The 25961-nt window shown below is 64.7% G+C and overlaps 1 protein-coding gene and 1 long non-coding RNA gene across 2 annotated transcripts in view; both read left to right on the top strand.

The window, feature by feature from the left end:
• Positions 1–25429, top strand: part of osa (trithorax group protein osa) — a 34397-nt gene extending 8968 nt beyond the window's left edge. The window contains exons 4-18 of the mRNA XM_037223255.1: positions 10518–10638; positions 12271–12371; positions 12426–12593; positions 12971–13385; positions 13889–14064; positions 14595–14639; positions 16457–16645; positions 16959–17166; positions 17642–17752; positions 18455–18544; positions 19477–19601; positions 20785–20895; positions 21241–21294; positions 22494–22601; positions 23118–25429. Coding sequence (XP_037079150.1) covers positions 10518–10638; positions 12271–12371; positions 12426–12593; positions 12971–13385; positions 13889–14064; positions 14595–14639; positions 16457–16645; positions 16959–17166; positions 17642–17752; positions 18455–18544; positions 19477–19601; positions 20785–20895; positions 21241–21294; positions 22494–22601; positions 23118–25169 — 4074 coding nt within the window. The 3' untranslated portion in view covers positions 25170–25429. The remainder of the gene's footprint in view (positions 1–10517; positions 10639–12270; positions 12372–12425; positions 12594–12970; positions 13386–13888; positions 14065–14594; positions 14640–16456; positions 16646–16958; positions 17167–17641; positions 17753–18454; positions 18545–19476; positions 19602–20784; positions 20896–21240; positions 21295–22493; positions 22602–23117) is intronic.
• LOC119099924 (uncharacterized) lies at positions 20237–21280 on the top strand. Its single transcript, XR_005094440.1, has 4 exons — positions 20237–20275; positions 20499–20579; positions 20785–20895; positions 21241–21280. It is a non-coding gene; the product is annotated as an uncharacterized LOC119099924 (long non-coding RNA).
• Positions 25430–25961: the final 532 nt, after the last annotated feature.

Genomic DNA, 25961 nt, shown 5'->3' with positions numbered 1-25961 from the left:
GCTGGCCCGCCACCCATTGACGGACGGCCGTGTCGGTCAGCTGACGCCGCAGACAGAGTGGCGGCGTGCTCACGTCGCGCGCCGGATCGAGTGGTCGTGGGGGGGGGGGGGGGGGGGCGCGGCTGGGCCGATTGACGGCGGCTGTTGCCACCGGAGCCGGCGCGCGGAAATCAATGCTGTCACCGACCCCGTCCGCCCGGTAATTGCCACTCGGCGGCGCGCAAGGTTAAGGCTGGCCGGCGTCTGTTGTGATCACGGCCGCAAATAGCGGTGGCCGCTATTTACGGAAGGGCGTCGCGGACGGCGGTTCAATGAGCAGCGTCGCGGCCAAGCCGACGGCGGTCGGCGGGCGGCGTGGCATCCAGCCGAGCCCCTGGCCGGGCCGCGGGGACGGGTCGGGCGCCGGCGGCGACGCTACGGCGGCGTCGCCCAGGCGCTGGGCCGCCTGAGCGGCGTCCGCGGCTCGGCGACAACAGCCGGTCGGCGGTCAAGGTCGCGCCTCCCGCCGCCCGCTGCATACAAAGGCGCTCGTTAGGCGGTGCCGGACGGACGCGAGACGAGGCGGCGTGACTTTTGAGGCGCCCCGCCGGCCGCTCTACTCACCAAGGGTGCTTCCGGCCCGGCGCGGGCGGGGGAGAGGCCAGTGCACGTGGTTCGGAGACTTGCTAGAGATAATTGGCCGCCGCTTGCGCTAGCGAGTGGGTAACGGTTTGGCACTGGGTGCTATGTGGCAGATATGCGTGATAAGTCGAGTTTTGCTCGTGACGGGGTCTGCAGCGGCCCGCCACCGCTCGGCGGGACCGGTGAGGGATGCTAAGTGACCTAGCCGAAGCAAAGGTACTCGGTCTCACCGATCGTCTGGGGTGTTAGCGAATGTCCTGACACGAGCACAGTGGTCAGCGATGAGTAGCTTTGTAGTGCGTTCAATGAGTACGTATCGTAGCATGTGGGTCTCGGACATATGGCTGTCGATTGGGCAATTGTGACGGATAAGGTGCGTACAAATGCCCTCACAGTTAAGCTTTCGCATTGAACTACTTACACATGTTGTTTTCCGTGGTGTGAAAAGATCGAGTGGCTAGAGAAATGTCGCGTTCGTTGTTTCCGAGTTTTTAATTGCCTCGCCCCATCATGCCCCAGATGAGCACGCGCGCGACTTGGCCCCAGTGTTTCCCCATTTGCGTCGCCCAACTGCCATGTAGTGCGACACCGGTAAGGTATTCTGGGCATATGGTGGTGATACGTGCTGGTATTATGACGCTACGGACGCAGACGCAGACGCAGGCGCCCGTGCAGTCCCATGTCCCTCTGCCGGAGCCGGGAACTGACAACGACTTCACTGGGAGACCGGGCCCTGGCATATTTAGGTGCAGCCATAGTATGTCCTGACATTTCACTGGTGTCTCTGAACATTTTCACTGTCCGGTACGAATGGGTTTTTAATTTGCTCGGCTGTGGTAGCGTATTTTGTAGACAACTGACCAGCCCATCGGGATTTAGACGCGTGAGCGTGCAGTTGATACTGGTTGGGTCCGCCAAAACGGACTTATGGTTGCTGGTTTCGGTATCCAGATTCTAAATCGGCTTAGAACTTGAAACGGCTCTTACGTGTCTGGCGTATGCAACGAGGACTGCCCAGCACCACCTGCCCCGCTACGCACTTTTCCAGCGATGGCACTCGCACACGTAAATGCTGTTGTAGATGAACAATACCTGTCTACAACATAGGGCTCAGGCGCGCTGGTCCCCCTTGCAAGCATGTCTCGCTGCATGCTGGAGACATCCGTCATTTCCAGTCGCCATTGAAATGAACGTAGGTCACGTTGTCTGCAGTCGGTGTTGTCACGTCCGTGCATAATCGATACTCCTTTTCGGTCGCCATGCAGCGCGAGCAGCTTGGGCGGCGCGGCTGGTGCAGTGCCGAGTATGCAAATGTTTGCCTTACGGCGCCCGCGAACGGGCGTCGGCCGCTGCGTCATCAGGCCAGCTGGCGCGTGTGCCGGCCGCGTGCCCTGCCTCGTTATGAGACGGTGCGTGCCATTGGCCGGCTGGAGTGGGCCGTGCCGGGCGCCGGCGCCGCCACCGCCGTGCGCCGGCCCCGGCCCCGGCACTGCCGCGGCGCCGCCGGCCGGGCCGGCCGCGCCGCGCGCCGCCAGCCGGCCCGGCCGGGCGGCGGTTGCCTCACCCGCCTTTGTTCCGTGACGTGACAGCTCTCTCCCTCTCTCTCCCTCTCTCCCCGACCGCTCTCTCCCCCGGCACTCTGTCGTCCGGCCGCCCGCGCTCTCCAGGCAGGCGGCTGCCGGCTGCCCGCCTGTGCCGTTCACTGGCGCCGCAGAGCGGCTGCCGCCGCCGCCGCCGCCGCCGCTGGCGCCGCCGTTGCTACTCCCGGTGCTACCTCGGTCGATGGCTTGTAAAATGCAGGGTTTTTCGTGTGTTGGCGTGGTATAAAGGATATTAAGATGCTCGTGGTGAATACCATGTTGCATTTGACCATTTTGTGGGCCGTGATTATCTAACGTATTTGCTGATGCGCTTTCATCAGAAATAATGAAAAATGATGTTCTGGAAGACCTGGTATTCAAGGGACGTCGCGGCTTCACGTCAAAATCGTTCTTTCATTAGTATCCTTGGATATGAACCCATGCAACTTCAAGATCTGTCTTGATTGATTTGGACTGAAATAAATTTGCTCTACTCGATACCACTCACGCGCTCTCAAAACGATCAGCTGGTCGAAGTGGCACGAGTGGTATTCGTTCTAGTGGATGTCATTCGCTAGTGGACTCTCATTTCGGGGCGGCAGTGAATTCAATAAAATAGCCTCGCCACTCTGTGGAAATTGGCTGTTTGCCGTCCTACGTCAGAAATTTTTTAGAATTTTGATGCATTTCATCCGTAAGTGCGTCGCCATAACTGAACGAATTTCGCGAGTGCATAACGAGAGTCAGACTCAATGTCTCGGCTCGTTTTTTCTTTCACGTTCTTTTTCTTAACATTCAGATTGATTCACAGCACTTTGTCGTTTCTAGCAGTCGAACAATGCGTATGCCTACCTTGGATTTTTTGGTTGGGATGAAGGAATGGCCTAACCAGTTTTGAATTTACTGCTTTTCGCGCCGTCTGTGGCTTTGTGGTCTATAAGGGCGAAATTTCCCCGCTCCAGACTGCAATTACGCGTCGAAGGGAGCCGAGTAGATGCCGCTCCTAGCACGCGAGTTTCGACCTTCGTGCGTTTATCAGCCATCTACGTCATTACGGTCCCAGTCGATGGCGGGCGCCGGTTTGTGTAGCGCTGCCGGGCCTTCCTTGGCACAGGCGATTCTGAGCCTTAGTGCAGCCGGCTGAACTGTTCGCCATGCACGGCTGCGTACGTGAAACTCCGGTAATTTAGAGGAGCACCCCACGTGACAGGATGCGCGGGGGAAATGCCGCGCCGGGGTCCAGTGGGAATGGAGCCCGGGGGAAGGAGCACGAGACGGCGAGCGGCGGTCGACGTCCCCCATTGGAACAGGTCTGGAGGCGCTCCAACTCCGACTGGAAGTAAGGCGTCGGGTGGGGCGCTTATGCTTTCCATTTTTAAGGAGAGGTCTGCGGCGCCGTAAATTAATCAGCGGACGACATCGGCGATAGTTGCCGCCAGCGCCGCCAGGCGGCTCCCGGTTCTGTCCAGGGGATCATTAACGTTGCTATAGAGACCATCGATTCTGGGAGGCGCGCCGCTGTGGCGGGCGGGACGAACGGGCGCGCGGGATCGAAGCCGAGGAGCCTGGCCGGCGGGCTGTCTGCCGGCCGGTGCCGCCGCCGCGGCCGCCGCCGCCGCCGCGTCCGCAGTACCCGTGCCCGCCAGCCGGCCACGTCGGAGGAAATTCCTGGCGCCGGGCGCGCGGCGCTGCGGGCGGCGTCCGTCCGGCGGCCGGCGCTGCGGCGGCGGTGGCGCCGCCCGGCGGCCGGCGCGGAGCCGGCTGTTTTTCAGTCGCGCGGCGCGCCGCGGCGGAGGCCGGCTGGCGGGGAATCGATAGCGCGCCCGGCCGGCGGGAGGGCGGTCGGCCTGGAGCGGCCCGGTCCGCCCGACGCTCGCCGCGCGTCCGAAGCCGGCAACAGAGGCGCGGCAGGCGACGCCTGGCCGCCGGTCAGCTGCCGTCAACAGCGACGCGCCGGCCAGGCACTGCTGGTCCGTCTCGGCTCCGTCCAGGGACGCGCTGTCCGGGTCGGCCCACTGCGAAACGTGCGCGTGTCCCGGGCCGTGTGCCGCGGCCATGGGAATGCGAGCACCTGTTGTCACCGGTGCGGAGGGCGGCAACAATGCCGTGCAAATTACAGGCGATGGCTGCGCTAGTGGCACGCCCGTGCTGCCGTGTGGAGGCGGCTCTGGGTCACCGGAACCCGCACTCCGTTTACTGACTACTTAGGGGGCCGTTTTCCGTACTGGTATTCATCAGAGTGAGGACCTCTAGCGGGCTGGTGGAGGGCTTGGGGCCCAGCCTGGCGGCGAAACCCGTATGCCCGGCCCGCCTCTGTCCGGCTGACCGCTCGAGTGTCAGACGTTGTAGCATTGGAGGAGCGACCGCTGCCGGCCCGTCACGCCCGTGACCCCCGGGCTGCCGCTCTGACTTAAGCGAAATGAGTTCGTGTCCATCCAGCTTCGTTTCGTGCGGCCTTCATTTGTTCGGAAGCTGGCAAGGGGGTGGTGCGAGCCACCGCAGCAAGCGGCGCCGTCACGCGACCGGTGGAGCAGCCAAATCTGGGCACGCCCCGTCATAGTAGGTGCGTCGGCCGCTGGAGACGGCGGCGACGGGTCTGACCCGGCCCGGCTTCGAGTGCGCCCCGCCCCCCTAACGCGTCGGGTGGCTTGAACAGCCCAATTGGAGCCGAAGCCTGCTGGCATCTGGATCGGCGAGGGATGTCGCGCATTCTGAGCGGGAGAGGACGCTGCCGAGGCATCTGGTTGCGGTGTGCACAAGCCCAGGCAATCGACCGACCAGCAAAATGGGATTCGTCCCGATAGGGAAATGCTTTTCGGATGGATGGGGAGCGCAGGGTGGCGTAGGTCCTCGGATATGGCTCCGAAGAGGGCGGTCTGTATTTAGTCCGTCTGCCTGGCTGCATGTGGACGTGAGTCAGCGGTGCCTGTTGCGTAGGTTCACCTTATCACGACCGGCCATCGGACTATCGGACCGCCGTCCGATCTGATGAGAACCGGGGTCCAGTCAAGTACGCGGAGCGGTGCGCTGACTGTCATCTGGGGTCCAGTCAAGTGCGGAGCAGTGCGCTGACTGTCATCTGGGGTCCAGTCGAGCGCCGCGCAGTGCGCTGACTGTCATCTGGGGTCCAGTCGAGTGTGGGGCAGGTCGCTGCCTGTCATCGGGGGTCCACTCGAGCGCCGAGCAGCGCGCTGACGGTCATCGGGGGTCCAGTCGAGTGCAGGGCAGGTCGCTGACGGTCATCGGGGGTCCAGTCGAGCGCCGGGCAGCGCGCTGACGGTCATCGGGGGTCCAGTCGAGCGCCGGGCAGTGCGCTGACTGTTATCTGGGGTCCAGTCGAGTGTGGGGCAGGTCGCTGCCTGTCATCGGGGGTCCACTCGAGCGCCGGGCAGCGCGCTGACGGTCATCGGGTGTCCAGTCGAGTGCTGGCCAGGTTGCTGACGGTCATCGGGGGTCCATTCGAGCGCCGGGCAGCGCGCTGACGGTCATCGGGGGTCCAGTCGAGCGCCGGGCAGTGCGCTGACTGTCATCTGGGGTCCAGTCGAGTGTGGGGCAGGTCGCTGCCTGTCATCGGGGGTCCACTCGAGCGCCGAGCAGCGCGCTGACGGTCATCGGGGGTCCAGTCGAGTGCAGGGCAGGTCGCTGACGGTCATCGGGGGTCCAGTCGAGCGCCGGGCAGCGCGCTGACGGTCATCGGGGGTCCAGTCGAGCGCCGGGCAGTGCGCTGACTGTCATCTGGGGTCCAGTCGAGTGTGGGGCAGGTCGCTGCCTGTCATCGGGGGTCCACTCGAGCGCCGGGCAGCGCGCTGACGGTCATCGGGTGTCCAGTCGAGTGCTGGGCAGGTTGCTGACGGTCATCGGGGGTCCAGTCGAACGCCGGGCAGCGCGCTGACGGTCATCGGGTGTCCAGTCGAGTGCTGGGCAGGTCGCTGACGGTCATCGGGGGTCCAGTCGAGCGCCGGGCAGCGCGCTGACGGTCATCGGGGGTCCAGTCGAGCGCCGGGCAGCGCGCTGACGGTCATCGGGTGTCCAGTCGAGTGCTGGGCAGGTTGCTGACGGTCATCGGGGGTCCAGTCGAACGCCGGGCAGCGCGCTGACGGTCATCGGGTGTCCAGTCGAGTGCTGGGCAGGTTGCTGACGGTCATCGGGAGTCCAGTCGAGCGCCGGGCAGCGCGCTGCCGCGGCCGCTAACGTCACATCGCTGCCGTGGTCCCAAACCGCGCCCTGGTCGGCGGACCGGCGGCAAGGGTTTGCTGGTCTTGCAGGGTCCAGGTGGGGAAAGACGTGCCGCATACTTGAGACGTATTTGGCACCACGAAACAGGTGTTTTGGGGTCCTTCGGGCACAAAGGCAGAACGTCTTAGTGGGAAAGTCCAGAACACAATGGAACAACCGGTTAAAAGGGCGAGACGGCCCTCTGGCTGCCCTTCTTTCTAACTGCTCTGGTGAAGGTACGTTGGTCATGGAGCGGATAAGGCAAGGGTGGCTCGATGGACACATCACGCCATCACGTTATCACGTCTGATGAAGTACATGACAAAATTGGACAACAGGATTTGATTGACATTAAATACTGGAACCGAGAGCTACGAATCGGGGATTATCCGGACAATCTTGTGAAGAAGGAAAGAGCATGTAACTCGAAATAAAGTTGTTCTTGCCAGCCGTTCCTCCCCACAGTCACCTTGTTGACCCCGCAAAACCAATAGACGTGCTATTATCACCTACCCGGAATGTCAGAGACATCAAGTTCAGCAGTACCCATGTGCCGTTCCTCGGGTGACTTTGTGCCGCGCGCGTACTGGGCGCCCGCAGGTGTAGTCGGCTGCTGAAGTCGGCATTGGCATGGCGACCGATCGTGAACACGACGGCGATTAAAGCGTCCGTCCGAGCCTGATGAGCGGTCCGATAATCCAGTAGTAAATCTGGCCTTGCCCGTCCCTGCTCCCAATCGTATTTCAGCGCCTGTATGCCCGCTGCCGGGGCGCGCCGGTCGCCGTGCGCGAGTCAGGGGCGGCCACTGTGTCAGAGGCTGTACGCCGGGCCGGTGGGGGCCCGACGGGCGGCGACGCCAGAGCCTGTACGCCCCGTCGGCCCGGTGGGCCCTGTGCCGCGCCGGTGGCTCGATACGGTGGGTCGCAGCCCGCGCCGGCGTCTGTGCCGTTCCGTCCAGCTCGGTGGATATTCGTGTTCGTGGGGAGTGGCATGGCCGCGGCGACCACCCCGGAGCGAGGAACAACCGCGCTTGTCGGCTAGGCGGCGGAGTCAACGCCGGGTCTGCCCATTCTATGGTGGTACGTACTGGCACTGGAACGGACTTTGGCAGCTACCTGCGGCGGTGTTCCCTCTCAAAGAATGTGCTTTGCTTACGTTCTGACCGTACAGTGCCTTAATTGTTTACTTATTTTTTGCTGACTCGATCTGAAGCCAGCTTGGTAATGTGAACATCCTTTGTCGCGTTTCAGCGTTGTTTCTTAGCGACATTCGGTTGTGGACCTGGTTCTGTTATGGTAGCGTGAAAATAACCATCAACATTGGCGTTGAGGGCCTCGGCCATGTGCTCCTGCAAGCGGGGGAAATTCCACGAACCTTGAATCTCAGAGCAGATGACGTAGGCGCTGATAATCCGTCCCCCTTCCCGTTTGATCTATATGGGCGCTCGGTGTGTCAACTGGCACGTGACATGACCATTGACGAATACCCTCTCTGATCAGCTGATAGTTGAATGAGTAAGAAAAGCGGCCGTTTTTGGATGACTTTGTCGGCGGGGAGGCAGACGGGGGTTCGTGGCGCCACACGCCGACGGCCGGTTGACCGAGCTTTATTTTTGCGTTGGCGCGGCTTTTAATATGGCGACGTCAATATTGCACGCTGTTTGCTTCTGCCAAATAGGTTACCTTGCTCTGCGTGATAAGACGGTCAGGGTTAACGTGCCTGGCAATTTTGACCGGCCTCCGGCAATGTTTGACACATATTGCAAATATTTTTTACATTTACTCCGTGACCGAGAGGATTGATTATATCCTTCCCCGTTTGACTACAATGAGAGCAGCAATAAAGGTAGTAAACACGCCTGCGGAGCGGCCACGTGGGTTTGTGGGCGGGGCGGGGCGCGGCCGTTGTCGGCGTCCGTTGGCGGCGCGCTCGGCCGGCCCTTCAGGGCTCATTAAGCTGGCGGGAGTGGCCGCAGCTGCACGCTGTTGTGACTCCGGCCGGCCCGTGCCGACGTCGGATCGGACTGGCGGCGTACGCACGGCTCCACGTGGCGCCGGGCGTAGTGCGGCCGCGGACGGGCTCGGCGCCGGCCGGCTGCGGCGCACTCGCGCGACGGCCGGGAAAATGGCGCTGGCTGGCACGGGCAGGGCTGGGCCCGGCGCTGGCCGGCCGGCGGGCCGGAGGCTTACACGGCCGCCGGCTCGGAAGGTCGGCTGCGGGCGGTACTGCTCGGCTCTCTGACGCGTATGCTTACACGGGGGATGGAGAAGGAGAGGCATATTGAACACTCAAAGCTGTGCTCAGCCCGGGTTCATCATGCATAACGCGAGAGGTGGATTTGAGTGGACTCGGGACAGTGAAGTGTGCGAGCTACCCTGGTGTTTTGGAGCTCGGGCCCGATCCAGCCAGGACGTGATTGGTGTTCAAGTGATTGCGATTGGTGGATACAGACTATAAATGTAATATAGGAACCCATTTTTGCCCATGCAGGAGTTTCTAGCATGCTCTTGGGTGTCATGCTATCGCACGGTATTTACAACGCTTCAGATGTACATTTTATATTCCACGATGGAGGTGGCATGCCTGTGTGGTTGAGGCTGCGGGCTGCGGGCTGTTTAATGCATTTTTTCGGGCTCAGTTGTGAACGTGTGTTCTGAAATTGTTCGGCAGGTACTGCCGCTGAAGATCAGAATACTACAATGTACGACAGATCACTTAAAACGTGCGATCCGAAGCTTTTCCACGTTATGTGCTCGGCGCACGCAGGCCGCCAGCTTCCCAACATTTTGCCCAGCACATATCTTGTTGGGAGTCGGCTTAAGGACGTTGATCGGTTGAGTTGGAGGTCCGCTGCGGCGGAGTGGCAGCCCGACGCCTGGCCACCGTCAGCCGCTCGGGCCATCCGACACGCGGCCGTGGCCACCGTCGGCCACTCGGGCCGTCCGACACGCGACCGTGGCCACCGTCAGTCACTTGGGCCGTCCGACTTTCGGCCGCGGCCACCTTCAGCCGTTCGGCGTGCGGCGCACCCCACGCCGTCCGAAACGCGGCCGGCGGCCGGCTTGCGAGCACACGGCCCGCGGAGGTGCCGGGCTTCCCTGGCATCGCGTGCGCGCGCCCGCTGGAGTGGACGTGACGCAGAGCCACTTGCCTCGACCAGGACGTCGGCTTCGTGGAAGTCGGACGTTTCTTGGGCGGCTTTCTTTGGCAGGATCCACGGCAGCGCTGTCGCAACGTGTGAGAATGCTCCACCGCGTGCTGGCTGCCGCTGTGCCGTGTACGTGAGATATGATTCTGGCGCCATTGCGTTGCATGGCATTGTGTAGGTGGACGTGTCTGTTGTTCACATTACGGAGGTGTTTGGGACATCTGTGCGTATGACTGTGCTGTGGCGGCCTGGAGCCACTTCGGTGATTGGAAACCTTCCATCATCCCTCTGACAGTAGGATGCCCCATCTATTATCGTATCCGTCTGTGTACGTTTGTTGTTCCATGTGGAAAGCACGTTTTCCATTAATCGGCTGTTGGTGCAAAGAGCTGTGCATTGCCGTTTCGACGATGTGCTATCTGCCTTTCCGACAGCCGTCTGCTGTTCGCTCTTCTGCTTTTTGTCACTACGTGTCAGTGCGGTCCTGCAGGCGGCGGCGGCAGGCCGGCCTTCGCCGCCGCCGCCGCCAGCTCATCACACAGGCCGGCGGGCGACCCGCTTCCTGGCCTGACCTGCACCACCATCCGCCGCCGGCGGCGCCGCTCGTCCCAGCGCGCGCCGGACTGCGTGACGCGACCTCGCGGGTGGCGGCCGGCCCGTGTCCGGCCCGTGTCCGGCGCTGCGGGCGGCGGTCAGCTATGTGAGGCGGCGACCCGCTCCGGCGGACGCGGCGGTCGTTCCGTGTCCGGTCCGGGTCCGGTCCGGGTCCGGTTCGGGTCCGGTCCGGGACCGGCGCTGCGGGCGGCGGTCAGCTGTGTGTGGCGACAGCCTGCCCCGGCGGACGCGGGCGGTTGGTCTGTGTCGGCTGCGTGTCGTGTGGCGCGGCCGGCAGATGTGTGTCGGGTGTGCCCCGGTGCGGAGCCGCCCTGACCCGACGCTGTCTGCCGTTGCAGGAGGTGGGCGCGAGCGACGCGCCAGGCGGTGACTCCGGGCCCGGCTCGAGCGGCCAGGGGCCGCGGCCGCCGCCATCGCCCACCAGCTCGGCCGGCTCGCGCTCCATGTCACCGGCCGTAGGTAAGCGCTGCTGACCCACCTGACTCCCCGGCAGCGGGGCCCGGCGACCGTCCGCCACGGGCTCCCACGCGTCAGGGGTCGGCTGCACCGTTACGTGTGCCGACGGTCGCCAATCGCCACGTCGTCTCGCGTAACCGCTGTCTTCATCTCTGGGACGGGCTTCTTTGCGAACGTGTGCGCTGGGCTTGAATCGCCGAAGGGGTAGTTTTTAGGTTATATTTTGCCCCTGTTGTGATGGACGGAGACGGCCTGCATGAGGACCTGCGTTCGCATGTCGGTGGGAGCGGGCGCATTGCGTTGCCGATTCATGATACGCCCGAGTGCAAGCAACGGTTAATCTTCGGCTGAGTGGTTTAAAAAGTACCGTCTACATTGGCATAACAAACCATGCACAGTTATCACGCGACCGGTGCGAGCCCATGGGACTGGTCGCCATTAGCGCGGGGCGTTCTGTGGTCTGGCCGCTGTGCTGCCGGACGTGGCCGCGGGAGACCGCTGCCGTCTGAGCGCCTGGCCTCGGACGGCCGGGCTCCGGCAGACCCCGGCTGCGGCCGGACAGTGCGGCGGCCAACGGATCGGGGCCGACCACCGGCGCTACACCGGATACACGGCCGGTGCGGCCGCCAGCCGGCGCACGCGCTGCCGGGGGGGAGGGGTCTGAAGGGGGGGGCGGGGGGGGGGGGGGCAGTGCCCTGGCTGCGTACCGTGCCGCGGACCGCGTCCGTCCGCCGGCCGTCCCCGGCGGTGTCGTGCCGGGCCGGTCTCCTCCGGGCCCCGCTGGTCGATGCGGGCGCCGGGCCGGACCGGCACGGCGCCGACGGGACGACCGGATGGCGGGGGCGGCGCGACCTTGGCCGTGGGAGAGACGCCGTGCCGCCACTGTGTGAGTGGGTAATGGATCGGCCGTATTTGGCGGCGTGCCAGCGTGACGAGCCGACCGTGTCAGTCCGATCGGCCGCCAGATATCAGCTGGGACGCTGTCGCGGCCGGCCGCTGCCCGCGCCGGCGCCGCAGGCCGACAGTGGCCGCGCCGAGCCGGACTCACGTGCTGCCCGGCCATGTGCTCGCGCGCCCCATGCGCTGACCTTCGCGGTGCCAACATTGTGTCGGCGAGAACGGCGTTCCGGGAATCGTTTGGTGGCCCGTCCCGTTTCCCGGAAATTCCACGTCTGCAGTTGTGAGGCAGTTCCGCTTTATTGCGATGACGCAAGGCTGCTAGTGGGGCGCCGGCCGTTGTGGTCGGCTTCCGACGAGTCAGCTCCAGCGGCTTGGGCCGGCATTAATGACGCTTCCCACGCAATTCGTGTGTGTGTGAGTCATCGACCCGGGCCGGCGCATTGTGGCACGGCGCCGCTATGCAAATGATAATGCAGCGGCTGTTTTTATTGGCGCGTGGGCGGACACTTGACGGGCGGCCGCGACCGGCTGTTTACTACAGGCGGGTAGTATTTGGGCCGTGCTCCCCGGCCCGGTCAATGAGTACCCGCCGCCCGCTGATGGCTATCGGTGAGTGGTGGGCCGCCGAGAGGGAGGGGCGGGGAGTCTGCCACCTGCTGCAGCGAGGCGAGGACGGCCATCCCGTCGCGCCGACGGGCCGGCGCCGCGTCTGACCGCCGTGCTCCGCGCCGCCAGGTCAGCCGAACATTCCGATGCCGCCGCGTCCGCCGAGCTCACAGGAGGCCCTGCCGCCGCGGCTGGCGCACTCGCCGCACCAGTACGGCCCGCCGCCGCCGGCCGGCGCCGCCGCGCCGCCGCCACTCGGCCACAAGCCCGGCTACCCGCCGCAGCACGCGCAGTACCCGCCGGCCGGCGCGTACCCGCCGCGGCCGGACGCCGGGCCGCAGCACGCCGCCATGTACAACAACCACGCCATGTACGCCGGCCAGTACGGCCGGCCCATGGCCGGGCAGCCGCCGCCCGGACACTACCCGTACCAGGGACAGTACGGTCAGCAGGTGAGGCTGGAGCTACCCGGCCGGCGCGCTAGGCGGGCGCGCGGCAAAGCCGCGCTGAAGCACCGCGAATCTGTTCCGGCCATACGGCCGAAGGACGGCGGGCCTTGGACCCGCGGCAAGCCTTGTTTCCTTCTACGCTAAATATAGCGCGGTGATATATGGCGTTCAGGATCGTGGCAATTCATATGTCGTAAATCAATGTGACTACTGCTGTTGTTATCGCTTGTGACGATGCTTACATGACGGCGGTAGACGCTGGCGCCATGCGAAAGGATTGCATCGAGGTGGAGCCGTCTGACCAGGGTGCTGGGGCGGCGCGTCGGGCCTGTTGATGCCGCGTACCGTCGCGCTGACGCGTCTGCCCTGTGTCCGGACAGCACTGGGCGACGGGCGGCCACCCGCAGCCGGGCGGCCCGGTACCGGCCGGCGCGCCCGGCGCCAAGCCGCTGCACATGGGCGGCCCCATGGCGGCGGGCGCCACGGCGCCGCGGCCGCCGCACTACCTTCGCCACCACCTGCAGCAGAAGATGCAGTACGGCGCGAACGGACCGAGCGGCGTGCCGGCGCCGGCCGCCAGCCAGCCGTCGTCGATGCCGCCGCCAGCGTCGATGCCGAGCGCCGCGCCGCCGCGGCCGGCCTCACAGAACAGCGATGGCTCTCAGCACTCGCAGTCGGCCGGCGCCGCCGAGCTGGCTGCCTTCAACAGCCACGGCCCGCTGCCGCCGATCGGGCCCGACGGCGTGCCCATCGACGACGCCTCCCAGCACAGCACGCTCTCCAACACGTCGGCCAGTGAGTGCGGCGGCAGCGGCGGCGCGCGCGCTCAGGTGTGGGCGGCGCTGTGGCGGGACGGTGGAGGCCGCGCGGAGCGGAGCGGGTGTATTGATGCGTACAGGCAGCAACGCTTAGAGCACAACGTCGAAGTGGTCGTGTCACCTTGTGGCGGGCTATACGGGCTCGATCGCAATTCGACGCCAGCTGTCCAACAAATGCCAAAGTGGTGATGCGCGGCCATCCGGCGAAAGTCTTTGCAGCGCCTTATGCCACCCTGAGTAATAAACGCTTGGGGCCGTCACGTGCATGATCGCGCGTTACGCCCATCGTCACGTCATGCATCACGTCCGTCGTCACGTATGTCAGTATTCAACACATGGCCGCTGTCAACCATGCCCATGTGGATTTACATTTGTGGCGCTTTCCTCTGGCGCCTTGTGTGCCGCCGGCTCGCTCGGTACGGCCGGGCGTTGCCGTCCCAGCGTTGGTCTGTGCGTGACGTCGGTCGCGCCGCCCGGCAGACTCGGAGGAGCGGGCTCGCTCGCCGAAGCCGCGCAAGGACAACTCGAACAGCCACCCGCCGACGCCCATCTCGGGCATGGCGTCTCCGGGCGCCGCCAGCCTCACCTCCGCGCACGACGACGCCGAGAACAGCATGCCCAGCCCGGGCCCGGCCTGGCCGCGCTCGCCCGTCTCGGTGAGCGTCGGCCGGTGGGCGGTGCCCTCCGCCGGCCGGAGGAGCGGCGACGGCAGTCCATGACGCGTATCGGCGCCGAGCAGCGCGGGCGGGGCGGGCTGGCAGGCCCCCCCCCCCTCACCGTCCCCGACCGGGTACTGTCACATGACCGTCTCGCGGTGCCTCTCTCGGGGGAACTAGGCTCTGTGCGGCTCCGCGGACTATTCGCGTATCCTGGTGGGCGGGGTGATAACTCCCAGGGCCTGCATCGCAGCCTGCTGTGAACTAGGAGGATCTGTTTTGATAGAGGGGAGGGGGGCGCAGAGTCAGCGCCAACCCGGCGTCCTGCGCGTGTTGAGTCCGAACGTTGTCTGCCGGTACACGGGATGGGCTCGGAGGGAGTGGGAGCGCTCGCCTGTGAGTGCCAGGCGCTGCGACGGGCACCGGTCGCCCTCCGCACCGGCGCGCGCCTGTCGCTTGCCCCCGCGCGCGGGTGGGCCGTCCCATCTCGACAGACTGCTGTGCTGACTGTGTGACGTTCTCTTCTGCAGGTCTATAATCCAATGCCTTCGAGAGATGCCTACCCGGTGTCGAAGGTCCATACTCTTTGATTCTTTGCCTGTTTGTCTGTCGCGCACCGGCCGCCGACAGAGGCTCGCGCCTCTGCTGCGCGCCTCGCACCGCTTCCAGGGCCTGTGTTTGGGCGAGGCCTGCACGCTGCTGACTGTTGCTACACCTCCTCTGTTCTGTTCTGGATGTTGGACTGCGGGAGGGTGGTAGCCTGTTGGTGGCCTGCACTTTGACGGTAGTCATTTGGTGTCCTCTTTCCGTGGGGTGGCGCGCTGTGCAATGATGTGGTGGTCTCTGCGTGGGGATGGGGTGAGAGGAGGAGGAGGAAGGTGGGGGAGTCTGCACAGCTTTGTTGTTTTGTGTTGGCTGCGGGATCCTGTACAGTCGCTCGGTCCACCCTCCGCGCTGTCGCGCACCGCAGCTGTTGCGTTAGCGGGAGGCTGTTGGCTTCTGTCGACCGCCGGCGGCGTTTTGCTTCGGCCGTAGAGGACGGCCTCGGCGGGAGCTCCGGGGAAGCCTGGGGCTCCCGCCGACTGTCGCCCTGCGCTTTCGTGTACGCCTGGCTGGTCAGGATCACGGCGTGCGTCCAACAGGCCGCCAAGTTTTGTTTGTTTTACTATGCTTGGATGACGCCGTCGTGCCGACAAAAGCTTTGCGCTGTTTTTTATGTCACAAATGTCCCGAAGGTGCCATTCTCTTCCTTCTTTTAGCTTTCATCTGCAGTATTTGCCTTCATTTCGTGATATTTTACGCGGGGATATTTCAAGGTCGTTCAATTTTACAGGTTAGTGCATTGGTGTAGCTGCTCTTACACGATGCCAGTGATACGTCTTGATTTGCGGTAACCGCAGAGGCCATCAGTGGTTAGGATGAGTGAAATTTCCTTGCTACACTGTTCACAGATTCTCCATATGCAATGAGGAAGCATATCCTTCATCCCTATCCCATGCGACGATGCATTCACCTGGGCTATGCACTTGGTATCTTGCACAGTGTGATTTATCTATGTACGTCTATTTTCCGCATCGTGTGCTGCAATTGGCCATATGCAGAGCTTAAATAGACGAGCTGCTCGTCAAGGGAATATACGTTGCCGTGGTCGGGTTGTGGCTTACGATGCAATGCTCGCTGGCAGTCGCGGCGGCGGCGTCCAGTTTTGTGTTTGCAGTTTAACAAGTCGGAACTGACGCCGTCCGTTCGAGCTTTGATCGGTGTTTAGATAAACGCCGTTGCGCTGGGGGACTCACTGGCAGAGGTTTGTGCGGTCTGGTTGTCCTGTTCCAACCCTACCCCATCCGCTTCCCCATTGGGATGTCCTCGTCTTCGCTTCCGCCCACCCCATCCCATCCTATCGCTCCCGGTCCCTTGTCCTTCATCCCTCGTCTCTCGTCTCGTCCCTCTTTCCTCGTCCCTCATTCCTCGTCCCTCATTTCTCGTCCGTCGTCCCTCGTCCCCCGTCCCCCGTCCCCCGTCCCCCGTCCCCCGTCCCCCTTTCCTCGTCCCTCGTCCCTCGTCCTTCGTCCCTCATGCCATGCCATCCCGTCCCGCCCCGCCCCGCCCCGCCCCGCCCCGCCCCGCCCCGCCCCGTCCCGCCCCGTCCCGTCCCGTCCCGTCCCGTCCCGTCTTGTCTCCGCTCTGCTTTGTTCTGTTATCCCGTCCCATGCCAGTCCATCCTGTTTTCACTTCCGACGACAGCTTCTTCCCCACCCACCCGACAATGACCCTTGGCCGGCGCCCAGCCTCGTACCTCGACACCGAATTTGACACGGACCAGGACGCCGTCTTGTGACCCGGTGCGGGCGGGGGCGGGTGACTAACCCGCGTGCCCGGCGGCCGTCGGCAGAAGGCGGAGAGTCTCAACCGTCTGTTCGAGATCGACGAGGCGCCGGGCCGGCGCGAGTGGGTGAGCCGCCTGCTGGCTTTCATGGAGGAGCGAGGCTCGCCCATCGTGCAGTGTCCGACCGTCTCCAAGCAGCCGCTGGACCTCTTCAAGCTGTACCAGCTCACCAAGGAGCGCGGTGGCTTCGTCGAGGTCAGTGTGGCCGGCTGGTCGGGTCTGGAGGGCTGCCGAAGCTTTGCTCAGGTGGTCGGCGCACCGTGGACAGGGTGCAGCAGCTACGTACGAGTACTGTTGTCCGGGGTGGGCGCCAAAAATCGCTCCGGCGGTCGACTGCACCCATCGCCACTCTTCAAACTACGTAATGAATCGCTCAGCCGACTGATTAAACACCTGTAATGAACTGCGTCGGCCCTCTGGCCGGGTCTGAACGGTGGGGGCCGCCACTGTCGCGGTGTCGTGTGCTTGTGCGGCGGCGACCGCTGCTGAGACGTCCTCTGTCCCGCAGGTGACGAAGAACAAGACGTGGAAGGAGATCGCGGTGCTAATGGGCATCGGCGGCTCGTCCAGCGGCGCCTACACGCTGCGGAAGCACTACATGAAGAACCTCATCTTCTTCGAGTGCCACTTCGACCGCGGCGGCCTGGATCCGGCGCCCATCCTGGCCAAATACGAAACCAAGAGCAGCAAGAAGACCAAGGGTGCCGCTTCGCCCGGTGAGATGCGGCGCGCCGGCCGCCGGGCCCGCCGGCCGGCGCCAGTCCGCCTGCTGACTCATGTCGGGCGGCGAGCGGCCGCCCGTGTCGCGCGTTACGTCGGCCGTCACGCCGGCCGGTGACGGTGCTGCAGAGGTCACAGTGGCGCGTGTCGCAGCGTGAGTGGCGCGCATCGCCCGGTGACGGCCGTGCTGGTGGAGAGACGCCCGGCAGCTGTTCGGCGACGATGCTCCAGAGGTCAGAGTGGCGCGTGTCGCAGCGTGAGTGCCGCGCATCGCCCGGTGACGGTGTTGGTGGAGAGGCGCCCGGCAGCTGTCCGGCGACGATGCTCCAGAGGTCAGAGTGTCGCGTGTCGCGGCGTGAGTGCCGCGGATCGCCCGGTGACGGTGTTCGTGGAGAGGCGCCCGGCAGCCGGCCGGATGCTGCTCAGAGCGGCGTTGACCCCGCGTGCTGACCGTCGTCTGGCGTCCGGCAGGGCCGCAGGACTCGTTCTCCAACTCGGGCTCGATGGACGGCTTTCCGAGCGGCTACCCGGGCTACCCCGGCGGCGACTACAGCAACGGCCCGAGCCAGCCGCCGCCTCAGGGTGAGAACTGCTCCCGACTGCGGCGCGAACGCGGGTGACGCGCGCCGGCCTCCTCTGCGGCGCGGGCGTGTGAAAAGCGGGCGCGCCGTCCGATCAGCCGACGCCAGCCAGCGCCGTGTTGGTGGGCAGGCTGTCGCAGAGTTGGGGGGGGGGGGGGGGGGGGGGGAGGGGCGCGGCCGCGGGCTGAAGGTTCCCATGGCAAAGTGTCCGAGATGCGCTCCCCGCGGCAGGTATGACGACTGAACTGAATTCGGCGTTTGGAGGTCCCATTACCTCCTGGGAATGTTCCGAAAGGACTTCGTAGACTGTACATAAGCAGGCTTTCTCGTCCCTTGGCGTGCTGAACTTAAAGAAAAACTTCCAGTGCCCGATTGCCCGCGGCCGCGGGCTGAAGGTTCCCATGGCAAAGTGTCCGAGATGCGCTCCCCGCGGCAGGTATGACGACTGAACTGAATTCGGCGTTTGGAGGTCCCATTACCTCCTGGGAATGTTCCGAAAGGACTTCGTAGACTGTACATAAGCAGGCTTTCTCGTCCCTTGGCGTGCTGAACTTAAAGAAAAACTTCCAGTGCCCGATTGCCTCTCAGAAGCAGAAGCTGCTCCTGATTGGTTTCCCGCGGTCCCACTGTTTGCCTGTCCCCGACCAGTTCACTTCCGTGTGGTGATGACCAGCCACTAATACGGCTCCCTCTGGACCGTTAGGTGTAAACGACAGAGTCAATGTATCGAATCCGTTCGAGGATATCCACTACGATAGCGTGTACGGTGGCTACGCGCCCAGCTACAGCAACAGTAAGCATTGGCCGGCTGCTGCGGTGTTCATTGACGTCGCATGGTTATAGTTGCGGTTCGGCCACAGTGCCTCAGCCTCGACCTGTACTTACTGACCCCGCCCTGCTTTGCTCTGTCCGACCCGACCCGGCCCGACCCGTCTAGACATGACTCGACCTTACTCAACCCGACCTGACCTGATCTGACCTGACCCGACTTGACCTTGCCTGGCCCGGCCCGACTCCACCCGACCCCACCCGACCCCACCCGACCCCATCCCGATCTGACCCCACCTGACCTCGGTAGTACCTTCCCCTGCGATGCGGTGCCGCTGTACCGGCTGTGTCCCGTCCCTGCCCTGCAGGTGCTGTCCGCTCGCGCCGCAACTGACCGCCCCCTGCGTCTCCCCCTTCTGGTGTGTCGTCCCCGACTGAGCCCGCCCCGTCAGTGGATGTGCCGCTGCCCAGTGCGGGTCGGACGCGGCCGGGGCCGGTTGCCGCGCCGGCCGCCCACCCGTGTGCGGCGATGCGCGGCTAGAGCAGATCTCTGCATGGTGGCTCCTAGTCAGTCGGACCTAGCTTCCAGATGTACTAAACAACCCGCTTTGGCTCGTACTGTGTTCTGTGTGTTTCTGGACGGTTGCTCGGCATCGTGACTGTACTGTGAGTTTGGTGTGATCTCGTGGTGATTGTTCGGCGGACGTGACGTCCGGGGCTGCTCCGGCAGTGACTGCCACTCCTCTCTCATGCTGGCCACCCAGCAGTCGATGCGCTCGTCAGTCCGGACAGCCAACTTGTGGCGTCGGACGTCACACTCGCCTCGATGGCCTGAGGCGGCTGGGGCGCTTCTCATCGAGCTGCCCATCCACGTGTATACCGGCCACGTGTGGTGCACCCGCCGGTGTCGCGCGCCGGCGGTGGCTGGGTGCTGACGCGGCGCGTTCTGCGTTGCAGGCTACCCCGGCCACGGCTACCCGCCGCAACCGGGCTACGGCCACTACCCGCCGGGCCAGCCGCCGAGCGGAGCTCCAGGTCAGGAATACCCACCCCCGCCGCCGCCACCGCCACCCCCGCCGCACCAGCAGCAGCCGCCGCACCAGCAGCCGCAGCCGCCCTACATGCAGCAGTACCCCAACAGGTGAGCAGCGGCGGAGCCGTGTCGGCCGCGGCCGCCCCGGCAGCCGGGGGACTGCCGTCGGGCGCGGCCGGACGCGCCGGCTTGTGAATAGTCCTGATTGGCGGCTGGCACCGCGGCTGTCGCGGTCAGAGCCTGGCCGTAATTCTGTGGCGGGTATTGGGTATTCAAGGCGCACCGCCTGTGGCGGTCCTGGCCGGATGTGTGCTGTCTGATCTGACCGCGGCCTGCGGCGCCTCCCCCTCCCCATCGAGGTGACCCCGGACTGAGGCGTCTGCCGCCGCCGACAGGGGCTACCCGGTGCAGCCGACGACGGCGGGCCAGCTGCCGGGCGGTGAGTATCACCGGTACACGGGGCCGCCACCGGGCCCGGCCACGTACGGGCCGCGGCACGCGTACCCGGGCCACCAACCGCCGCCGCCGCAGCCGGCCGCGCCGCAGCAGCCGCCACCGCCACCGCCGGCGGTGCCGGCCGGCGCGGCGCCGCCGGCCTCCTCCGGCAGCCCGGCGGCCACGCCGCCGCCCGTTTACAGCGGCAGCGCACCGGCGGGGCCGGCGGCCGCGCCGCCCGGCCCCGGCGCCGAGCAGTACCCAGTCAGCAGCGCCGCCCAATACCCGGTACGTGCCGCCGCTTCCCTCCTCCCCGCCGTGCTGTGTGTGTGCCGCGCCGCTCCCTCGCGTAGACTACCGCATGGTTGTGTTTGGTTTTGCGCCCGTATTAATCCGGTAGCTTCTGCTTTCGCCTCCTGCGCTGTTGGTCTGCTGGATTCGGTTGTGTGGCTGTCGTGTTACGCATCGGTGTGGTATTTTGTTTTCTAGTCGTTGTTTTGCCCCTCTGTAGATGTCGCCTGGCGTTAACTTCAGCTCCCAGCTAGCCAAGCAGCTTTCCGCACCCCTGACCGCTCGCAGCAGCCCCGTGCAAGTACGTACTCACTGTGCCTTCTTTGTGGGTCGTGCTTGTGGCTATCGCTTGTGGGTTTGATGTTCGCCGCTGTCCGTTGCTGCCTCCGCCTGCTGACCCGTTCGGTTTTGGTTCGGCCCGTTTCAACCGTTCTGTTGCGCTTTGGCTGTTGACGGCGCCGGCCCGCGGCGGCGCCGTTGTTATTGGGCGGGCCGTGTGTTTATAGATGACGCCGTCGAAAGGCGGCTACATGCCGGCGCCCACCCTCGCCAAGCAGCTGGCGGCTCCGGCCATGGTGCCGCCCTCGTCACCCATGAACCACAGTCGCCTCGGCATTGTGAGTAGCGGCCGAACGTCTTCTGCGGCGTGAACGAGTGGCGCGCCGCGCTGATTGCCAGGGGGAGAGAAGGGGGGGGGGGGGGCGGCACATCCGTCGGGTAAGAGTCACGTCGCCACGTGGATCTCACTTCCCGACTTCCCGACCGGTGAAAAAGTTGCCTAGCTGGGATGTATCGAAGCTAATGGTGCGATGACAGTCGCCGGGCCGAACAGTACCACTGCGCCCTCGACGCCCCCCATAGCGCCGAACTGCCGGCCGCCCTCGCCTGCGGCGTAGCGTCACCGTCACCGCGCGCCGGCCGACCGGCCACGAGCCGCCCGCTGACGCCCGCTCCGCCGGCAGCCGTACGGACCGTCGCAGCACGGCGCTGCGCCGGGCATGGCGGCAGCCTACCGGGCCGGCGCACCTCCCAGCCTGGCCGGCGCCGCGCCGCCAGGACCGCGCCGGCCGGACGGCGCGGGGCCCGCCGCCGCCGCCGCCGCCCCCGGCTGCCGCCGGCGCGGGCCCACCGCCGCCGCCGCCGCCACCACCCGGCGCGCCGCCCTACAGTCAACAGCAGCAGCAATACGGTACGGGGGGCGGGCACCGGACGGGTGTGGTAGTCCGGGCGCCGGGCACCGGGCGCTGTCGGGAGGGTCTCGACCACGTGCCGAAAGTGCCGCAGGAAGCGGGGATGTGGGTCGCGAGATGCATCCAAAACACCTCTAAGGATGTCAGAATCACACGTTTTCTTGACGCCCGAATGGGATGCATTACATTGCATGCCACGATGAGGTCCCAAATGCAGACATGACACCCCAATATGCCAGCCGAAAATTGCTGCTATCGTCCACCCCAATATTCCAAACCTGGGTGGCGAAGACAAGCACATATGAATACATATCCTTTTGGTTGATTGCTGACTTTGTGAGGACTGAGAGCCTGACGGTGGAATCCGCTGTGCCTTCGATATGATGGTGCAGACACTTCCTCATTAAGCCGAGTCTGTGTGGTGCGCGTGTGTACATCTGGTCTGTGTCACTTCTACCCAATCAGGCTGCCTTCTGCGGGTACCCTTCTTGTGTGGCCCGTATTCGCGATTTCAGTGTTTGCGATCTTGGAACGCCTGCTGTTTACCCAGTCCGTGTGTACCGTGGTGTAACACCACGCTTGTGTCTCTGGCCTTCCGTATTTGTCTTTCGTGTATGCCTGCTGTCGTTTCAGCATTTGTGGCTTCTTTTTCGTCTGAGCATTCGCCTGCTAATTAAACCGTCTTTGTGTTAGCTTCGCGATGGCTGAGCTCGGAACGTGAGGCGTGAATGCATGTAAACGCGATGAGAGAATGTGAAATCACCTGCAGTGGTGGTTCCACCTCACTCGGTTGTTGCCTGCTGTTACCCGCGCACGTGCCTGCCGTACGAACGCTCCGTGTCCGGTGTGTCCGGCCGCTGACCTGACCTAACCTGACCCGGTGGTGTGTGGCGGCAGGCTGGCGCGGCTCGGGCTCGTACAGTCAGTACCAGGGCGGCGGCCAGTGGGGCCAGCGGTACCCGGCACCGCCGGCGCCCGGTCCGGCCGGGCCCGGCTACCCGCCGGCCGGTGCGGCACAGTGGAACGGCAGCGCCGCCGCCGCCGCTGCCGCCGCCGCCGCCGCCGCCGCGGCGCCCCGCCTCCCCATGCGGCCGCCCTACGGCAAGGACAGCAAGCCTTATACGGCTATGAAGGTGGGCGGTGGGGGCGGGCCTCCGGCGGCTCATAGCCGGCTGATCTTGTGCTGTGAACTTGTACGTCATGTGATGTTGAACAGTCGCCTGCTCGTTGCCGTGGTGACCGCGGCATCGGCCACGTATCGCTAGTTTTACCCTGACAACGGACTGCGACACATTGCCCAGTGCCGTTGACCGTGACACATTGCACAGCACCGCATGCTGATTCATTGTTCAGCACCGCTGACCGCGACACTTTGTGCAGCGCCGCTGACCGCAACACATTGCCCGGCACCGCATGCTGATTCATTGTCAAGCAGCGCTGACCGTGGCACATTGCCCAGCACCGCTGACCGTGACACATTGCGCAGCACCGCTGATCATGACACACTGTCCAGCGCCGCTGACCCTGTCACGTTGCCCAGCACCGCTGACCGCGACACATTGCCCAGCACCGCTGATCGTGACACACTGTCCAGCACCGCTGACCGCGACACATTGTCCAGCACCGCTGACGGGCGTGTTCCGTTGCAGCCTGGACTGCCGCTGGCCGGCCAGGGCTACTCGAAACACAGTTTCCCGCCGGACAGCGTGGAGGCGACTCCGCCGGTGCTGGCCAAGCGGCGCCGCGCGCTGCGCTCGGATGTGTGTCCTTTGGACGGCTGGCGGCTGGCCATGGCGCTGCGCTCGGGCCAGCTGGCCGAGAGCCGCTGGGCGCTGGACGTGCTACAGATCCTGACGTTCGACGACACGTCGGTGGTGTGGTGCGGCCTGGCGCACATGCCCGGCCTGCTGGCGGCGCTGCTGCACCATTTCCGCCAGACGCTGTCCGCCATGTTCGCGCGCCGCGCCGCGGCCGCCTCCGTCGCCTGGTACGAGGGCTGCGAGGCGACCGGCGCCGGCGCGCCGCCCGACGCCGAGCCGGACCTGGGCGCCTGCCGGCCGGCCGACGCCCAGCCGGAGGAGCGGCACGCGCTGCTCACCGGCGCCGGCTACACGCGCACGACGCGCCGTGGCCAGCCGGTGATGCTGGACGAGTGCGACGACGCCATCCTGGTGTCGGACCGCGTCAAGGCCTGGGAGGTGGACGCGCTGAACGCCGACTGCGCCTGGAGCCACGTCGAGACGCACGTCAAAGTGGAGACGGGCCGCATCCCGTTCGTGCGCCGGCTGCGTGACGGCAAGGTGGCGACGAGTGCGGACGCGGACGAGGTCAAGGCCAAAGCCGAGCCGGGCGGCGAAGCCGAGCCGACACAGACCAACGGCGAGGTGATACGGGGCTTCTCGGCGCTGGACTTCTTCCTCGCCCGGCTGCGCAAGGACGCCAGGGCGGCGAGAGAGGACACAACCGACTGTGATGCGAGTGCGAAAGGGGACGTTGCGGGGAAGGGGGGCGTGACGTGCGCGGTGAAGCCGGAGCCGGCCGAGGCGGCGGCCTCGCCCCCGCCCCCGCTGGTCAACGGCGACGCCTCGCCCGAGGCGCGCGACGAGAAGCCGGCGGCGCGCCTGCTCATCCGCGACCCGGCCGGAACGCTGAAGCGGCGGCGGCCCGACGAGGAGGCCGAGTGCTACCAGCGCGACGAGTCGAGCCTGTACCTGACGTCCGTCACGCAGGAGAACATTGCGCACCGCTGCGTGGCCATCAGCACAATCCTGCGCAACCTCTCGTTTGTGCCGGGCAACGAGTCGGAGCTGATCGGCGAGCCGCTGCTCTCGCTGCTCGGCGACCTCGTGCAGCTGCACCACCGCCACCCGGCGCGCGCCGCCAAGCACAAAAACTACGACCGCGACGAGGACGCCGACTTCCAGGGCGCGTGCACGGCGCTCAACAGCGACGAGTGGTGGGCCGAGTACCTGCCCGTGCTGCACGAGAACGCGCTGGTCACGCTGACCAACATCAGCGGCCAGCTGCAGCTGAGCGGCTACGACGAACCGGTGGTGCGACCGCTGCTCTCCGGCCTGCTGCACTGGCTCCAATGCCCCGCCTCGTACGCCAACGACCCGTTCTCGTCGTGCGGCGGCTCGCCGTCGCTGCTGGTCTCGCCGCAGCGGCTGGCGCTCGAGGCGCTCTGCCGGCTCTGCATCAGCCCCGACAACGTCGACCTGATGCTGGCCACGCCGCCGTTCGCGCGGCTCGAGCGCATCTGCGAGCTGCTGGCCCAGTGGGTGGGCCGTGCCGAGGACCAGGTCAAGCGCGAGATGACGCTCAACCTGCTGTACTATTTCACGGCCGCCGACGAGCGCGTGGCGCGACTCGTGGCCATGCAGAACAACTTTGTGCCGACGCTGGTGCGCTTCGTGGAGACGGCAGAGCACAACGCCATGAACGTGGCGAGTACGCAGGGCGTGAATGCGCTGCGTGACAATCCGGACCTGATGGGCACCAGCCTGGACATGCTGGGCCGCGCTGCCAACATCCTGCTCAGCTTGGCGCGCGTGCCCGACAACCGGGCCGTGCTGCTGGCGCGCGAGCAGCAGCTGCTGGCGCTGGTGATGTCGCAGATCCTCGACCAGCGCGTGGCGTCCGTGCTCTCGCAAGTACTGTTCAAAATATCGCGGCCCGAAGCCACCGACGGTGACTCGTAGCACGTGCTGGACGCGGCTGGCTCGCTATGTGATGTGTGAATGCGCTCGTGCCCGTGCGTGGATGTCTGTTTTGTAAATACGCGACTGGATAGTTGCTATTTTAACTGTACAGAGGCGGCAATCTGTAAAAGTCGGGCGGCCAGCGGGCCACGGCTATCGTAATTCATTTATACAGTTCGTTATAACCATCATTTACATGTCCAGAGATCGGTTCGTGAATGTATGCTGTCGGTTTCATGAATAAATGTATATCAGTTTATTAGAAACTATTTGCGCTCCACGCTGAAAGTCGTCACCACTTGCATCAGTTTTTAACGTCCGCAGGTTATCTTGAAGTCGGGCTTTGAGCCGCGGCGTGAAGGGGAGGGGAGTCGTCAGGCATGCCGCTCGCGAAATGATCGCGAATAACTCACGGACGTGTGAACTCCGTGTACCGGTGTAAGCGAATGACATACGCGTGGTAAGGTCTTGTGTTGGTGGCCCGTACTGACAGGGCTGCTACGAATTCGGTGAAAGTAGTGCGCAGTATCCCGAAACAGTCGCTGATCTGTTCGGCTGGTACCGCGCGTTGTCACATCACATGGGGCACAGCACACAATAACGCACAGTGCGTTCGTGCGTGCTGTTCTGCTTAACAGCTGGCTGTCATCTGGGCGGTGATGCCTCTGACGGGCACGGAACTTCTTCGCGTTATGTCGAACTGCGGAACTCCATCCGTCCGCTTCAGCCATGGGAAGAAGGGCGTGACGACGTGAGGGCGTAATGTGTGTGATGTGACGAAGGGGACGTGAT

The sequence above is a fragment of the Pollicipes pollicipes genome, unplaced genomic scaffold, assembly GCF_011947565.3.
Source record: "Pollicipes pollicipes isolate AB1234 unplaced genomic scaffold, Ppol_2.1 Scaffold_4881;HRSCAF=5763_pilon_pilon_pilon, whole genome shotgun sequence".
Taxonomy (NCBI): domain Eukaryota; kingdom Metazoa; phylum Arthropoda; class Thecostraca; order Pollicipedomorpha; family Pollicipedidae; genus Pollicipes; species Pollicipes pollicipes.
The sequence above is the reverse complement of the archived record's forward strand: the minus strand, read 5'-3'. Positions and strand labels throughout refer to the sequence as shown.